This window comes from Candoia aspera, chromosome 4 (assembly GCF_035149785.1).
Source record: "Candoia aspera isolate rCanAsp1 chromosome 4, rCanAsp1.hap2, whole genome shotgun sequence".
Lineage (NCBI taxonomy): Eukaryota > Metazoa > Chordata > Lepidosauria > Squamata > Boidae > Candoia > Candoia aspera.
Window position 1 is genome coordinate 3461333 of NC_086156.1, and position 18517 is coordinate 3479849.

General features: G+C 46.3%; 1 protein-coding gene across 1 annotated transcript; it reads left to right on the plus strand.

Moving 5' to 3' along the window:
• The first annotated feature begins 39 nt into the window (after positions 1-39).
• On the plus strand, positions 40-17994 carry GUK1 (guanylate kinase 1). Its single transcript, XM_063303328.1, has 8 exons — positions 40-196; positions 10279-10392; positions 11305-11346; positions 12613-12709; positions 14362-14500; positions 16207-16291; positions 17416-17501; positions 17768-17994. The coding sequence occupies exons 1-8, from the start codon at positions 160-162 to the stop codon at positions 17801-17803; spliced, it is 636 nt and encodes a 211-aa protein (XP_063159398.1). The 5' UTR covers positions 40-159; the 3' UTR covers positions 17804-17994.
• Positions 17995-18517: the final 523 nt, after the last annotated feature.

Sequence of the window (18517 nt, forward strand, 5' to 3'; positions counted from 1 at the left end):
ACCCCCGGCGCCGCTATCCCATGCTCCCTCTCGGCGCGGCGGGGAGGTAGAGTGCTCCCGGAGTGGGGGCGGAGCTTGCCTGCGGCGGCGGGGCCCTGTGATGGCCCGCCCCGTCTCTCTCAGCCATCCTCCCGGGACGCGACTCCGGTTTTACTCCTCATGTGGTGGCGGCACTTCTTGTGCGCTGCGGTGTCAGGTGAGTGCAGCAGGTTCAGGGTCCCCCCATACCCCACTTCGCGCCAACGGTGTTCCGCGGAAATCTCTCCCCCCCGGCTCCCGCACCCCTTCGCGTTGGTTCCACCGCAGTTAAGGCGCTTTTCCAGCCTTCCCCTCGCTTTCCTCCAAATGGCTTGGCGGGCCGGGCGTGATGGGACTTGTGGTCCTCCCGGCGCAGGTGGGGGGGCGGCCCTTCCATGATGCACAGAACTGCAAACGCACAGAGCTGTAAGAATGGCCACTGAGGTCACCCTTGAGTCCGAAGCCTGCTCCGTGGACGAGCCAAACCCGAAGCATCCCATGGCTGCCCAGCTACTGCTGGGACACAGCGGCCGAAGTGGAGGGTTTTTTCCCCCCGTCGTTCGGTGAAAGCATCTTAGAATTGGAAGGGACCGTAGAGGTCATCTAGTCCAACCCCAGCTAAGTCTAGTTTGGCCTAGTGGTTAAGGCACCGACCTAGAAACCAGGAGGCTGTGAGTTCTAGTCCCGCCTTAAGCAGGAAAGCCGGCTGGGTGACTCTGGGCCCGTCACTCCCTCTCGGCCCAGCCCACCTCACAGGGTTGTTGTTGTGGGGAAAAGAGGAGGAGGAAGGAGTATTTGGTATGTTCCCCGCCTTGAGTTATTTGTAAAAATAATAAAGGCGGGGTAGAAAATAAATAAGTGACTCCAGGATCCACCAGGGCATTTCTAACAGCTGATCAGAGAAGGGCCCATTTTCTCCTCTGCCGGTGTAACGTGGTGTCACCTCTTCAAGGAAGGCCAGGTCCAGGAACAGACACGGCGGGGATCCCTTGAATGCTACTTTATTGCTGTAGGGTGTGTTAACAAAATCTTTCAAGCTTTCTTGCCCCAAGGACTACAAGGTCAAGGCAGGACTGTTCTGAGTCTCTTTCTCATGCTTTCTACTTTTCCAGGGCTAAGTCACCGATTCCCCTCTCCCACCCATTTCTCAAGGCCAGATATAAATTCCTCCACACAGCTCCACTACCAGTGGTTGGGCTAACTGGGGGGCGATGGAAGATGTAGTCTTCCAGTGTGGCCCAGCGCAGCTGACCTCAACCCTCCTTGGGGCTGCTTTGTCAGATATTTACACTCTGCAGCTGCCCATCTTGCCCTTCCCCACATCCCAGCCTCGCATCAGTTGCCAGATGCCCCTCTGGCTCTTCCACCATACAGGTCCTCACTTAACAACCACAAGCAGGACTGGAAAAAAATCAACTCTCTGGAATATTTTGCCCCCGGAGGTGAGGCAGGGCCCTTCTCTCCTGACCTTCCGGAAGGCCCTGAAGACCTGGTTCTGCCGTCTCGCCTGGGGTGGGAAAGGGAATAACCATTCTTGGGGGTGGCTCGCACCCTAGAGTCCCTCCCACCAGCCTGGATTTTACATTTCTCTTGGATTTTATTTATTTATTGGGTTTTATTATAATTGTTTTATGTGATTTTAATGTTTATGTTTTATGGGGAATTTTATTGTAAACCGCCCAGAGTCCCTCTTCTGGGGGAGATGGGCGGTGGCTAAATATGAGTAATTAATTAATTAATTAATACATACATACATACATACATACATTTTGGTTGCTAAGCAAAGTGGTCATTAAGCAAATCCAACCTGATTTTACCACCTTTTTTGTGGTGGCCGTTAAGTGAATCAGTGTGGGCATTAATAAAACTACATGATCGTTGAGCGAATCACATGGTTCCCCAGATTTTGCTTGTTGGAAGCTGGCTGGGAAGGTTGAAAATGGTGATCACGTGACCATGGGATGCTGCAACAGTCATAAATGCGAACCGGTTGCCAAGTACCCAAATTCTGATCATGTGACTCTGGGGGGTGGGAATGCTACACTGGTCATAAGTGTGAGGACTGGCTGTAAGTTGGTTATCCCAGCATTGTTCTAAGTCCAAACTGAATTGTTGTTAAGTTAGGACTACCTGTAAAGCCTTCCAGACTACAGTTCCCATCACCTTTAGCCAGCAGTTGTGGGGTCCTTTCCCAGAATCCAGCTTCTGTAAAATGATCTTGTGGCCATTGTCCTGAATGCAGCCCACTCTGCTCGATTTAGAAATAAAATCTCATCACCATCCACAGTCTCTCCTTTTCCAACACATGGCTGTGTTCCCACTTCCGAGGCACACCGAACTGCCATATCAATTTAAAAAGTCACTACTATATTTATACCTTAATTCTATTTAGATATATTAGCATACACTAAGCAGTACAGACCCATGAGGAAATCTGCAGCTACTTGGAAGCAGTGTATTGCAGGTTCAGATTCAGGGAGAGGGGTTGACTTATTTTATGCTGTGGCAGTTTTTGGAGTAACAGAAAGCCTAGACGTAACCAGCCGTTGGCAATTTCGCCGTCAAGGTGGTGCCTTCAAGTTGCGCTTTTCCGTTAGGAAATAAGGGAAGATTGTTTCTGCGTTTGCCTGTTCAGTGTGAGAAGCAGCAGACTAGTTTCTCTTTGCAGCCATTTCCCCGTGACTTTGGAATACCTTGTCTCTCTCCCTGAGTGGAACTGTAATCAGAGCACTCAGAAATATACAGTATGAGCTACTGCTGGCTTCATATTTTAGCATCAGAGTCAGCCACTGGACACTCGATTTAAGCCTCTTTCGCTGCATGGCTCCCACTTTCCCATTCTCATAACGCCATTCCAGAGACAGGAGGGGGGAAAAAAAAGCTACAAAACGAAGCGCATCTTATGGCAACAGGAATTAGAAGCAAAGTGGTTTGTGGGGTGGTAGTTGGAATTAGTAGCCAAGCCCTAATTTTGTAATTCAAAATGTTTTGATGCTAGTAGAGGCTTCAACGGTAGCAAAATCCCAACTGTCTTTCCTACGCACTAATCCTCATTAAATATCCCTTCTCCCAAGGGAAATATATGTGTGCAAGTAGTGTGGAGTTTGCGAGCAACTATAATATCTCAGGGCTGAAATGTCAGTTATGTCAATAACCAGGGATTGTCTAACTCCAAGGCTAAAAAGTGCAAGATGAAGGGAAAGGTGGGGGGAAAAGGGACTGGGTTGCCCTCACGTGTTGAGAAGGCTATCAAGCTTAAGATGGCTTCATCCTAGGATGCCTCCTATCTGGGAAGTTTCTGCTAAGCCAGAGAAGTGACAGGCAGGTTCTCCTCTGGCAAAAATCCTGTTCTATAGAAATGGCCAGAAGATGTGAAATTATCAACAACTACACTCAAAATCCACGTGACGGGGTGAGCTCCCGTTGCTAGTCCCAGCTCCTGCCAACCTAGCAGTTCGAAAACATGCCAATGTGAGTAGATTAATAGGCACCGCTTCGGCGGGCAGGTAACGGCGTTCCGTTTAGTCATGCCGGCCACATGACCACGGAGGAAGTGTCTACGGACAAACGCCGGCTCTTCGGCTTTGAGACGGAGATGAGCACCGCCCCCTAGAGTCGGACACGACTGGACTTAACGTCAAGGGAAATCTTTACCTTTACCTTTACACTCAAAGTTAGGGTACAACCTGAGTAATAATCACTTCCAAGAATCCGGGAAGGACAGAAGGAAACAGATGTTATTATTACTGTTGTTATTATTATTATTATTATTATTATTATTTATTTTGTAATGTTGGTTCTGCAAATAATTGTGATAAATATTCAAGATTATTATTTTTTTTTCTAAAAAACTCTTTATTTTCAGGGAGATGAATGGAAGTTTAGAAGCTAAGGGCAGATGCCAGATAAAAGTACAATGACGCATCTTATGTGTCCTTTTGGCAATTATTAAATCTATGTTAGAGCTGTCCAATTACTACAGGATGACATTGTATGAAAGCAACTGAAGCAGGAAATATCTAATTATTGCTGCCTTCACTGGGAAACTGATGTGCTGTGCTGTTCCCTGTTAGTTAATTATACACAGCTTATATGCATGAATAGCCACTGAAAGCCAGGGTGAATTCCCCAGTAATTTATTTTATTTACCTATTCCTTCAGTGAACTTCCATGCCACCAAATCATAATTGCCTCCCAGCAGCTTTCAACAGAATAAAGCAGATAAAACCACCCCAGTATAAGCGTATCAGAACAAGCAACCCACGATAATCAAAACACAGTGTAAATTAACAAATTAATAAGTACAGTTTTGTTCCAGATGGTGCTCAGTCCGTCCCTAAAAGCCCTCTAGGAGAATTAGTTCTCCACTACCTTCTGAAAGGCTATTTCGAAGGGAGCCAGACCGGTTGTTCCAGAGCAGGGAAGTCATGATGGGAAAACGGCATTTTCTGTCCCCCACCCTTCATCTCTCAAAAATGGGCGGCGATGACTTGCAGGGTGCCATTCAGAGTCACCTTCAAGCAGAAGAGCAACCTCTACCATGTCTTTAAGTTGGAACATCTCCCTGTCCTGATCAAAACCTGTATCAGAAAGAATCTCTTCCTTTGGTAGTACTGTATGTAAGTGAAGACTTAGTCCTGTTTACTCAACTGTTTACATCACACCTCTCTTTTGAAATCTGTCTGTCTCTCTGTCTGTCTTAGAGCTACTTATTTCAACTAAGTTATCTTTCTCTTATTTCACCCTTCCTTCCTTCCTTCCTTCCTTCCTTCCTTCCTTCCTTCCTTCCTTCCTTCCTTCCTTCCTTCCTTCCTCTCTCTCAAGCAGGAATTCCTTGTGTTGCCTTCTCCTACCATCACCCTTCCACAACAACCCTGTAAGGTAAACTTGGCCCATATCACCCCAGGGAGGTTCAGTGGCTGAGGGAGGACTAGGACTTGGGTCTCTGCGCTTCTGCTACAACACCACATTGGCTCTAAGCCGTCCTTCACGCAGCTTCTCCAAAAGGACAGAAGTCTTCCGGTGCTTAGGCCTGAAAGTCTAGGACCTTCCCCACCTCCTAGCCGTTTAGTTTTCCACACCAATAGGCCATGCTCTTTCACTGTCCCCTACATATTTCTTCGCCCCCAGCTGAACACTTTTATCTTCCTTACCCTCACTTTCCAGCTCTGATTATTAGTTTTTGCTCTTCCCCCTTGGAATGTTTCTGAATATTTTTTTACGTCACTGCAACCCCAACCAAAGCTGAATTCGGCAAGGGATGTTAATGGTGCTCTCTAGTAGGAACTGAACTAGTCTTCTAGCCTTGAAGCGTGGTCATTCCACACATTCAACCACCGGAGACACTTGGCAGCACCCAGAACCTGCTCTTGGAGATTGCAGTGGCTCTGCTGGCTGGGGATGATGAGGGTTGTAGTCCAGAAGGGAGGACACCAGGTTCCTGAAAGCTGGGCTAGCCTATGCAGGAGTAGCTGGATTTCTGGTCTCATCCAACCAAGCGTCAGTCCCTTTCACAGAGTCAGCTGCATTCTTTTCTGCTCACTTCCTGCAAATTTCTGTAGTCTGGTGATAATTGGTTGCAAATTTGGGTGACTCATTATTACCCCCCTCCTTCTCTGGTCTCCTGGATCTTAATTTAAGGACTTGTGCAACTCCTTTTTCCATTTTTGTGTTGCCCTTTGATCCGCTGTCGTAGAAGTCTGTAGAAGCTGGCTTAGAAGAAGACCTGCTATAAATAGGAAACGAGATTAGCGGTGCCTAATTGGGAAAGTTTTCTTGAGGCTGCAGGCAAAATCGCTTCCTAATCTTCTTTTCTTCTGATGCCAAATGCTCTTCTCCCTCTGAGCCTTCCTTGCTTGTCAGGACCTGCATGGGTGAAAGCTGGGCTCACCAGAAGCTGCCGCCGTGATCCTTCTGGCGCGCTCTCTGTATTGTGGATTTTAGCCCTCCCGTCTGCAGTTGTCTCTGATGACGTCTGGTGCAGAACCGTGGCCCTTAGGTGGCTGACGGCTGAATTTTAATTGGCCGCATAGTGCAGTGAAAACTTGTGGTCCTGTTAATTGGAGGAAAAGGACAGAATAAACTGTGTGCAAGGTCTAGAGCAAAAAGGTTCTCCATCTCAGCAACTTTTAAATTGCATGGACTTCAAGTCCCATGGACTTCAACTCCCATGCTGGCTGGGGAATTCTGGGAGTTGAAGTCCATGCATCTTAAGAGTTGCCGAGATTGAGAAGCAGTGGGCTACAGAGCAGTGGATCACCAGACCCAGACCCTGGGATGGCTTCTGTCCAGAAAGGAGACTTTTCACCCATGACCTGACAGAGAGCTGGGCTTTCCATCTCCTAATATTCTGAATAAATTGGCAAGTTATTTTATGGGCTTGAAGTAAGAGTATAGTTTTAAGACCCTGGGATGCCATGAACCTGAATTGTAGCATTGCAGGTACAGAATCACGTTTTTAAGTGCTTCTTTATGATTAAAACCTCTAGCACACGCCTCACACGGAACCCTAATGTAGTTGGTTGAACTTTGTCTTAGCCAGTGAGAACACTGCTGCTGTGGTTTATTCAATAAGCCATGGTAAAATGATGGCCAAGCAGGAGACGTGAACCCAGCCCATACGTAGAAAACTTCAGTGTGTAAAAAAAAAAACCCACCCTCTCCAATTTGTCAGTGGAAATGTCTTTTGGAAACTCTAAGGAATGTGCCTCTTGAAGGAATGAGGTGCTTTCTAAGGTTCAGGTAAGATGTCTGCATAAAATCCATTTCTCATCTCTGGTACCGGAGGGTATATGGGCAGCATTGCTGTATGTCAGATGGACGGGCTTCCTGCTGAGTGTATTCAGGGGCTGTTGCACCCGTGATTTAGTTATTTGTTTACTTGTCATACTTCTTTACTGTCCATCTCATATTGTAACGACTGTGGGCGGTTTACAAACAAAAATAGAAGAATAAAATGTCAATAAAATATAAATATATATAAATATAAAAGTGTAAAATATACAATGTAAAATTCAAGATGGCAAATAATGATGTTATCATTGGCACCATCAAGGTGCCAACCACCCCCATGATTGGCCATCCAATCCCCTCCCACCCCAGGCAAGGTGGCACAACCAGGTTATAACCCCCCTCCGGAAGAGAGTGGGGGCCTGCCTCACCTCTGGGGGTAAGTTGTTCCACAGGGCGGGGGCCACAGCAGAGAAGGCCCTCCTCCTGGACCCTGCCAATCGACAATCTCTCATGGGCAGGGTCCATAACATGCCCCCTCTGCCTGACTGGGTGGGATGGGTCAATGTAACGGGGGTGAGGCGGTCGCTTCCCAGAGCTGGAATAGAAGACTTTTAAATATAAAAAGTCTCCGTTGGGTTTTGCTCACCTGGTGACACCATGAAGACACCACATCATCTTCACCTCTACCTTCTTCTGGAATCCGTTAAAACAAAAACAATTCCCAGCCTAGATCACAGAAATGGGCTTTCTTGTGGTCTCTCCTCCAAGTACTAATCAGGATTCCTCCCGATTAGCTTTCTGAGATCATCCAAGATTAGCTAGCTGTTGCTCTCCAGCAGGGTATATTAAATAAATCATGATTACGAGACCGCTCAGCATCTCTTAAAATGCCTTCTGTCTGAAGGCAGAGTTTACGTCTTCCGGAGGAAAGCTCAGTCAGTCTTTAAGCCATAAAAAGCAGGAGGAGGTGTGTGGGAAACCTCAAGAGATGATTAGGGATTGAGGGCTGTCCCATGGTGAAGAGCTGGTGATTAAGGCTTTAGGCACTCACAAAGAGCCTGCTATTCCATCTCCGCCGTCTTCCCCTCCAGCATAACCCAGATCAGTTCCTTTCTTGGACAAATAAGAAAACAGGATTGTATTACTGAATTTTAAAAGGCCCTTGGGAAGGCAAAAGGTAAGCTATGCAGAACCGCAAGAGAGCTGATGTAGATCCAAAGACTGCAGTTGGTCCTGAGATTCCCCCCCCCCCAAGCTTGGCTTAATTACAAGCCCTTTGTTTCTATTTTTATTTTCAAGAATCCACACCGTTTCATTGCTGTTCGTTTCCAGAGGACCCTGCTGGTTTTATTGTGGGGTGGGTTGCAAAACATGTGAAATATGCATTCATGTACTAGTTGCCTAATACTGTATTCATCCCTTCTGGGAAGCGAGGCCGGCGGTGGGAAACTCGAAGGGTATAAACACCAAGAATCTGGGCAGTTGCGTAAATAGAGCAAATCCAGGAAGCAGATAGCAAAGGAGTGGGGAGTTTTGGCAGATCACTGGAAAAGAAATGGGAAATCTCAGAGCACTCTTTTTTATGGGCTGCAGTTGTACAAGATTTTGTTGGGTGGACATCTCTGCCTCAGAGCGTTCAGAAAGCTCAGTTTTCTAAGGGGAAAATAAAATAAACTTTTGCACAAACTGATCAGTTCTAAATGAACACGGCCACTTCGGGTAGGGTTAACCCAAGGATGTGTAAGAGCTCGAGAGTGGAAAATATTTTAGCAAAAATATGTTGCTTTTTCCTTTAATCTTCTGCTTCTCTACTGTGTGGCTGGCTGAGAGCGACAAATAGGTAGCTCGGAGGGGGTATTGTAGATCTGGGGAGGGCTCCCATGAATTGAATTAAATTAAGTTTTTAACATCTCTGTCTTGGATTTTATATTTTTACTTAAGACTGTTCCTTTGATTGCACTTTAATCTTTATTTATTCTCGTTTTACTGTAAACCGCCCAGAGTCACTCTTTGAGTGAGATGGGTGGTGACTAAATTTGAAATATAAATAAAATAAATTAAAAAAAAAATACTTGGATGGCCAAGGACCACCCCTGTTTGCGGGGAGGACATCACAATTAGTTGGAAGGTTGGGGAGTTCTTTTCTGCTGTTTTTTTTTTTTTTTAAACGGAGATTATTTATTTATTTGTCATACTTTTATTACCTCCCATCTCCCCCACTCGGAGATATGCCTGTTTAGAGTTTCCATGCCGTTTTTTACACATCCCCCATCTGAAAAACAGAGGAATATTTGTTAGATTCCGAGGGACCCTCAACAGCAGGCACAGGTTGCTCTGTCCTGTTGCAGATGTTCCTGAAAACATTTCGCTCTGCAGAATCAAGGCATGGTGATTTTGAGTTTGTCTCTCTCAGCTTCCTCTTTCCTTGGTGTTTCTCCTCAACACCTCATCCGCTCCTTCGCCAAGGTCTGTATTCTTTTACATAGGATGATGCCATATGCTGAGAGTAGCCATAGGCAAGCTGGTGTCTGGACACAGCCAGGATGTCCACCCTGACAGCTACTGATATCACCATCATCATGGTTAGAAAAACAGGAAGCAAAGCAAAATAGTGCTCGTAGCAAGTTAGCAAAAAGCAAAAAGGTTTCACAGAAGTCAGCATTTCATCTGGACAGATGTCAGGGCGAGCGAAGGACCGTATGCCCAGGGCTTTGTAATCTGAGATCAAAGTGTGAGTTGATACATCCTCTGTGTCTGTAAGCAGCTCATTCATACGTCCTAATTAACATCGGGTTCTCAATCCACTGAGTAATTGGGGCCTATAAATATTTATTTTTTCCAAAGGTGAACGACAAGGCAGCGCCTGGATGATTTTCATGGTTCGTGATTCAAATTCATGGTTCGTTTTTTGATCGAAACTTATATACGTGTATGAGAAGCCGCAATGCGTGTATTTTCTGGCGTTTTTCTATTTCTTTTCCTCTTTTTTTCTGTCCCGTTTTATTAAGTAAAAGCAAAAAAGAGTTTTAAAAAAAGGTCTAAGGGTGAGTTAAGTGCACATCAGAAAGGCTTTCCAATACCTTCTCATCCTTTGGAGTGGTTCCCCTCATATCAGAGCTTGTCGGTCAGGGTTTCCCAACCAGGGTTCCGTGGCACCCTCGGGGTTCCCTGGGAGATCATGATTTATTTAAAAAAATATTTCAAATTTGGGCAGCCTCCCATTAAAGAGGTAAGTTTCATTCTTTATTTTTAGTTTAAGAACACGGTTAATGCATCTATACAGGCCTACCCATGAAATGAATATCATAATTTTGTTGCTTCTGGCCTCTATTTGAGCCTGAACGTGCAGGGGTTCCCCGAGGCCTGGAAAATATTTCAAGGGTCCCTCCAGGGTCAGAAGGTGGAGAAAGGCTGCTGTAGGCCAATTAACCCTAGATGCAGAAAAACAGAAGGTATCTTTCTAACTTTTTTCCCCTAGATTTCTGACAACAGGGCCTGCTTTATAATGCTGCCCCCCTCTTTCTCCAGGTATGAAAGGACCGAGGCCAGTCGTGCTGAGTGGCCCTTCGGGCGCGGGGAAAAGCACATTACTGAAGAAACTTCTCAAGGATTATGACAAGGTCTTTGGCTTCAGCGTCTCCCGTGAGTGTGCCCTTGTCTGCAGGGACGGCGGGCGAAGGCGGGCATGCGCACTTGCTGGCTGCCTGCTGGCCCTGCAAGAGACACGCAACCATTCCAGTTAAAATCCAAGAAGCTGCATTCACACGCACTCAGCTTCAGTTGGTTCTCTGGGGGCTCGGTGAACTGTACGAACCCGGTTCCTTTGGTTAGCTTCCAGGTCTAGTATTGGGAGAACCCCCAAATTAGGTTAATTTGGTGATGAGGTTAAACACGTTGTGAATTCAGCCCATGCCAAAGGATGACTTCATCACAGCATTTTATTTTTCTCCCTTGTTCTTGACGCAGATACAGGCAGTCCTCGGTTAACAACCATTCATTTAATGAGGGTTTGGACTTATGATGGTGCTGGGAAAACCGACTTACGACCAGTCCTCACACTTATGACCATCACTGTGTCCATGCCATCATGTGATCATGATTTGGGTGCTTGGCAACCCGTTCACATTTATGACCATCAGAGTGTCCCATGGTCACGTGATCACCATTTTCGACCTTCCCGGCCAGTTTCTGGCAAGCAAAATCATTGGGGAGCCACATGATTCACTTAATGACCGTTACAAAAAAGGTGGTAAAATCAGGTTGGATTTGCTTAATGATCACTTTGCTTTGTAACTGGAATTCTGGTCCCAGTTGTGGTCGTTAAGTGAGGACTACCTGTAGCATCCTTTTTTCCCTGCACAGCTAACCTCCTTTCTCTTGCAAAATAATTGAAAAGGAAATCAGGGTGTAGGTTAAACAGGGGAGAACTGATTAGGTCAAGGCCGGGCTGGAGAGGAAAAAACAACAGCAGCACATTTTTGCAGTCGCTTCACAATGTCTGCAAGCGTTAGGGTGCATTGCTCCTCAAACAGTTATGTTTTTTACTATTTTCAGATACAACAAGACAACCAAGACCTGGAGAAGTGAATGGAAAAGGTACAGGACTAAATTTTATTGTTTAAAATCTATAAAAGAAAAAGTGTGAAAAGTAATACATATAGAAAAAAAAGAAAAGGTATATAAAGAAACAATTTCCGATCTCCTTTATCTCAGTTACTAACAAACTTATTGTCTCTCAGCCCTCCTTAAAATTACACATGATTCCTGTCTTTCTTTAGACAACCTTTTTAATCAGCAAACCCATATATCAACAATTCTTTTTTTTTTTTCCATTTTCAGCAAAAAAAAGTCCATCAGAGGTTTCCAGTCTTTTATAAAAGTAACCAATTTGGAGGATTCTTTTGGATTAAGAGGATAATGTAATGGTGTGTGGGAAAGACCTTGGGAGACTGGGCCAGGAGATGCTGTGAAGGGAAGGGTCAGATAAGAGGGGGCATAGCCCTCAGCTGCATAATAGGCGGAGAAAGAGGCTCAGAAGGGACCCTCCCTCGTTTCTCGGGCTGTAAAAAGAGATGGTGGGAGAACTGTACTTTCAGATTTGCAAGATTGATGTCAGCCTTACAGGCAGACCAGACAGGAAACACAACCAGATGAGCTAATTCTACTTTATTGTACCGTAAGGCTACATTAACAGAATCCTGCAAGTCTGAAAGTGTATCTCTCCCCACCTCCCACCCATCTCTTGAATAATGTGGCTGTCTGGCTGTGCCCTCTGTCTGGATAGATAGCTTCTGCTCAGTTCATTCAACGAAAACAATCCCACTGCATTGCAGTTCATCATCCGTAGGGCTGAACTCAACACTCATTTACCTGGGAGCAAATCTGTCTGCCTCGCGGGGTAAACCAGACAGGAAAGACGACAAGATGAGCTAATTCTACTTTATCGTAAAGCTACATTGACAGAATCTCGCAAGTCTGAAAGTACAAATCTCCCACCGTCTCCTTACAGCCCAAGAAACTGGGGAGGGTCCCTCCTGAGCCTCTTTCTCCTCCTGTTACGCAGCTGCGGGCTCTGCCGTCTCTTATCTGATCGTTTCATTGGCAGCACCTCTTCGCCCCGTCTCCCAAGGTCTTTCCCACATACCATCACACATAAGCAGACAATGGCCATCTTCACTGTGCACTGTTCTCCTGTTTCCTTGAGCAATTCTTGGATGTGAGAGTACTCACAGCGAGATGACCATCCTCCACCTAAGCAGGGGCCTCTCTTGCTGAAGAACGCAGCTGTCTCTCTTTCTCCTAACAAGCGTGCACGGCCACTCCCATGCAGCTGTGGAAAGCCTGGTGGGTTTCTCTCCCTAGATTACCATTTTGTGACCAGAGAAGAGATGCAGAAGGAAGTTGACACTGGAGGGTTTGTGGAGCATGCAGAGTTTTCTGGCAACATGTATGGAACAAGGTAGGCCCTGAATAAGATCGGAAGGCTTGCTGCTTTTTGAACGGTTACGTCTGTCTTTGTAAAAATAAGGACTAGGTACTTGAAACTAAAGCAAGTTGAAAGCCTAGACTTGGGAACTTCAAGCAAGAACTATTTGATGCAGAGAAAAAGAAGGTTGCTCCTATCCACCTTCGGGGTACTACAGCACTGGATCTGGACACACGTTCTCTCCCCTTTCCAAATATAAGTTGCTGTTATGGCTTTTCAAGTGGTAAGTCTGGCCCAAAAGATGCAGTGAGCCTCTGGCTTGTTGGTCCAAGTGAGTGTTCATAATCTGTTCACGCTGTTGGCGGTGGAGTAGGTCCAGTTTTGAATACTTCTTCGTCAGGTTTCATCAGGAGCGTCAAATTTGAGATTTAGCAGACAGAGCCAGCCGTAAGCAAGAACCAGGGTTTGGCCCTTCCAAACTCTGTGATTCTGTGTCCTCGGGCGCTTGTCAGCTGATGATGAAAGGGTTCAACAGTCATGCTTAGGGCCATCCTTTGAAATGTAACGGAGTGGAGTATAAAAGAGAGGTTGTACAGTGAAATCTCAATTTACCAGATCAGTTGGGATGCCAGTCCGTTATTTCCAAAGATCTGTTAAATATGAAAGTATGTTGTTTGTGTCGATTTAAAGCATTGGCATAATGACTCAGATGATACCATTTGCCTAGGCAAATGCCATAAGTTACCTCTTGGTCTTTTGGCTGAGATCAAGTATAGGATCTTGTAAATCCAACTGTCTCGTCCTGATGTCTTTGGATGCAACAGACTCCTCCGTTATTTCAGGAGGGTGGATGCTTGGTCCCTTGAATCTGAAATTGCTTAAATGATGTCTGTTAAATTAAGGTTTTATTGTGTTCGTATTCCCTTTCTGGGAATCGCAGTAACCTTTACGAAGCCTATGAAGAATTACAGTCATCCTGTTTGGCCCCCACGAGAATTGCTCAGGGCTCCAGGAAATTATATTCAACCTGAGAGACTTCATGCTACAAAAGCTGTTTTGAAATAATCAGTTAGGGTGTTCTTACAATTAATTAACCCTTCCTTGCTTTCTTATGGTTTTCCCCACTGCAGCACTGTCATAAATGTTACAGGAAGTCCTTGCTTAATGACCACAATTGGGACCAGAATTTTGGTTGCTAAGTGAAGCAGTCATTAAGCAAACCTGACCCAATTTTACAACCATTTTTGTGGCAGCCATTAAAGGAATCACCATGGGGTCAAGCAAACCACGTGGTCTTTAAGTGAATCATGTGCTTCCCCATTGATTTTGCTTGCCAGAAGCCACCCAGGAAGGTTGAAAATGGCATCACGTGACCACGTGACACTGTGATGGTCATAAATGCAAACCGGCTGCCAAACGTCCAAATCGTGATCATGTGACTGTGGGGCTGCTGCGACGGTCGTAAGTGTGAGGATTGGTTGTAGGTTGGTTTTTTTCAGCACTTTCTTAAGTCCAAACCATCACTAAACGAACGGTTGTTAAGTGAGGACTACCTGTACTTTAGGTATCTGTTTAGATACCTAAACAGAAATTCGAAATGTTTGCACTCATTTTTTAAGAGCCATTTTAAAAGCCCTTTTTGTTTTAAAGAACCGTAACCGCCCATCTTTCCTCCTCCCGGTCAGCAAAGCCGCCATCCAGGCTGTCCAAGCGCAGAACCAGATCTGCATCCTCGACATTGACATGCAGGGGGTGAAGAATATCAAGAAGACTGACCTCAATCCCATCTACATCTCTGTTCAAGTCCCATCCATAGAAATCTTGGTGAGAGGTGCATGGGGTTGGGTTACAATTTTCTGCAGCTGTGGTTGCAGTTAATGCACTGGGGTGTCGGCGTTTGCAAAGCTTGGCGGCAAAATCAGCGAGGGTAGCAACTCTGCAATTCGAAATCCATTGCTGGAAATCAGGACAAGAGTGGTACCGGTGGGTCAGGCCTCGGCCCTTGCAATCCAGCGTTTGGTTTCTCGTGGTGGCCACCCAGATCCTCGTGAGGTGCTTGCAAGCAGAAGATGGAAGCCTGTCCTTCCCCACATTGTTGTTCTCCAACTCGGAGGTAGTCTGGAGTCTTCAAGGCTCCTTGGTAGCCCTGTTCCCCGTGAATATATCCTTTCCCCCTTTAAACCAAGCCAAGCTGGTGGCCAGCCCACATCATGTGGGAATGGATTCCACTGACTGGGCACTGTATCTTCTTTCCTCTGTTCCAAACCTGGCTGGGGTTGAAATTCAACAGCATCTGGAGGAGCACATTTGGTGCTGAAAGAAAAGTGTAAATAAAGCATCTCCCAAATCTTTGATCAATCTCCTGTTGAACCCATGGATGGTTCCATGTTCCAGTCATAAAGTCTGCATCTATTCACTAATTTTAGATGGCAGGGAGGTAGCTGGGAATCAAGGGGCATCAAGCTGTGTGAAGGGCCACGGACATTTTGGGTTACAGCCATGGCTGCCGAGGCGCTAAAACATCCACCAGAACTCATTGGGGAAGAGAAAGATGCGATTCTGTTAAAAACATTTCGGAAGCCTCTGGTCAGCTGTTGCTGCAACAACCAACTGGAGCCTTTTAAGCTAAAATGCTTCATTAGGATCCACCTGGCTCTACTTCTGTTCTTCCCATCCTGAAAATGCAGGGAATATGGTAAAGAGAGGCTGTTCCTCCCTGCGTCTAGATAAAATAGCTTCTGCGTCATTGCTCACAAGGAAAACGTCAATTAACGCAGTCAACCAGCTTTCTCCAATCTGCCTCCTCCACCTGTAACTGGAGCTGCTGGCTAGGGGCAGGGGGCTGGTTAGGTGTGATGACCACGGCCTGTTTTTAAGAGCGTGTAATTTTTTCAAAAAAATTCATTGCAGTTCCAGGTGATGCCTGTCCTTGTTTTTCTTCTCCCTTACCAAGTATTAATGATCCCTAGAGAAGAACTGGTGAAGTTTGCAGCTTCAGGTTGCATTCAAGTAACCAGTGCCCTTCTGGGCCGCACTGGATACAGGGAGTCCTCATTTAGCGACCACAATTGGGACCAGCCACTCAGTCGTTAAGCAAAGCGGTTGCTAAATGAAACCACGACTGTGCTTACGATCTGACTTAAGCTTTCTTTTGCTTTACAGACCTGCAAAGGTTGTAAATGCGAGGACTGGTTCCAAAGTTACTTTTTCATCACCACCGTAACTGCAAATGGTCGCTGAATGAGGCAGTCACTAAGCGAGGACTACTTGTACTGTCCTATCTCATATTTAATAGGCAACTTTGCAGCCCAGTCTTTCTTGATCCCAAGCACCTTTCTTCTGCCTAGCATCTCCTCCAGGCTGGCTGACCTGGCTTACAACTCCCCTCCCACCCCGGGGGAAAAGGCTTAAAATGCCCAGAGGGCACCAAATTGTTGACTCCTGGTCTGGAGTGCTTCAGTGCTACCTCCAGGAATAACAGCGAGGCCCTCCCCAGAGATGAGAAATCTTTACTTTCTGTTTTGCCAAAGGAGAAGCGGTTACGGGAGAGGGAGACCGAGACGGAGGAAAGCTTACAGAAGCGGCTGCAAGCGGCTTGCGTCGACATGGAACTCAGTGAGTGAACCGGCAGACTTTTGGGCGCTTCTCCCCTGTTCCCCGGGTGGAAGAAAAGGCGTTCTGGTCCAAGCTTCAGCAGGGCTGATCTTCTGGAATGAAAGAATGGCGGAGGGAGGGAGGAGCCAGCATAGGGAGGGCCAACTCAGGAGGAGGGTTGCCCAGTTCAGCCCCTGCTCCCTCCCTTAATTCTCTTTTCATCCGGTTCTTTCTCTCCTCTGCTCAAAGCAGCATACGTTTTTCCTTGCAGACTAACGTACAGGTAGTCCTCACTTAGCGACCATTTGTTAAGCGACAGTTCAGGCTTACGAAGGTGCTGAAAAGCCAAATTCCAGCTGTTGCTCACACCTATGACTGTCACAGCATCCTGCGGTCATGTGATTGCAATCTGGGCGCTTGGCAACTGATTCCCGTTTACGACTGTTGCAGTGTCCCACAGTCATGCAATTGCCATTTTCGACCTTCCCAGCTGGCTTCCGGCAAGCAAAATCAGCAGGAACCATGTGATTCACTTAATGACCATAAGGTTCGCTTAATGACCTCTGCAAAAAAGGTTGTAAAATTTCATCGGATTCGCTTAACAACCGCATCACCTAGCGACTGAAATTCCAGTCCCAGTTGTGGTCGTTAAGTGAGGACTACCTGTACTTACTTGGAAAAGGTAGAAAATATATTCCTGGGAGTTAATATCTTCCAGTCCTATCACCGACGGTTTGGAGTTGTCTTACCAAGCAATAGCAATTCCTTCCTCTTGAGTAAAACCATCTGGGCAGAGCCGTTCCTGGCCAGACAGAAGTCGGGTTGGATTACAACTAAGGAGCCCTGGGTTCAAATCCCCCCTCAACCTTGGAAACGCAGTGTGGCTTTGGGCTAGTCTTTTCTTCAGCCCAGCCTACTTCACAGGGCTGTGGTTGTAGGGGAAAAAAATAAGATTCTGGAGGAAAGACAGGATATAAATCCAGCAATTAAAGAAATCCCTTGTGCCATCCGATGCACACCGACGGAGGCGGCTGCGAAGATCCGCAATTTGGCCGCTTTTTTCATTGCTTTCTTTTGCCAGAAGGAAAGGCGTGAATCTGGGCTGAGCGCGCGTCTAAAGCTTTCTAATCCCTGGTTTATGTCAGGCAAGGAGGTGGGCCTTTTTGACTTGATCATCATCAACGATGACTTGGGGGAAGCTTACACAAAACTGAAGACCGTCCTTGCAGAGGTGAGTTGCTCGGGCTTCCTCGGAAGCAGCACCGTTCGCAAGTTAAACTGGCCCAGCGACTTCTTGGTCCACGTGTTAAACCGCCTCCCTTTCCCCACAGCTTCCGGGAAAATGGGTGCTGAGGTTGAAACAGCGCCTGTTTGGGACGGAAAGACCTGTCTGGCGCCAGGCTGAGCGTTAGCTTTGTACATTCTGCTGCGTCGTATTTGGAATCCCGACCCTGCTGGGAACGGGAAAGGCTGAATCTCTCCTTTCTCTCCTTGCAGGAGATCCAGAAAGTGCAGGGGTCCAAGAAAACATGAATTTCCTGGGCGCGGAGCCTCGAGCCATGCAGGCATTCCTCGATGTGTTTTACTGCTTTATTGTTCTGTGTTGGAGAGAGACGTACATAAATCCATAAATCCACAGTATAAATACTGAAACATTCCTTTTCAGCTTGCTTCTCCCGTGAAATCCTTCTAGGACACTTTCTATTAAAGGAGTAAAGATCAGATCCAGTTAACTCTGCCTTTTCCTTTGTGCATTTTCACATCCAGTGGAGAGGAAATGACATCCCCAATTGAAAGGGTTCAGGAGGCTCGTCTTCCCCTTCACTTTCGGGAAAGTTTCCCACCTTTCTGAAACAGAAATCTGTCTCCTCTTTTGGCTGCTAGGAGCCATACAGGTAGTCCTTGCTTAACGACCACAATTGGGACCAGAATTTCGGTTGCTAAGCAAAGTGGTCATTAAGTGAATTTGACCCAATTTTACAGCCTTTTTTGTGACAATCGTTAAGCGAATCACCATGGGCATTAAGAAAACCACGTGGTCATTAAGTGAACCACACAGTTCCCCACTGCTTATGCTTGCCAGAAGCTGGCTGGGAAGGTCAAAAATGGCGATCATGTGACCACAGGACACTGTGACAGTCATAAATGCAAACCGGTTGCCAAGCACCCAAATCATGATCATGTGATGGGGGGGGGGAATGCTGCAATGGTCGTAAGTGTGAGGACCAGTCATAAGTCGGATTTTTC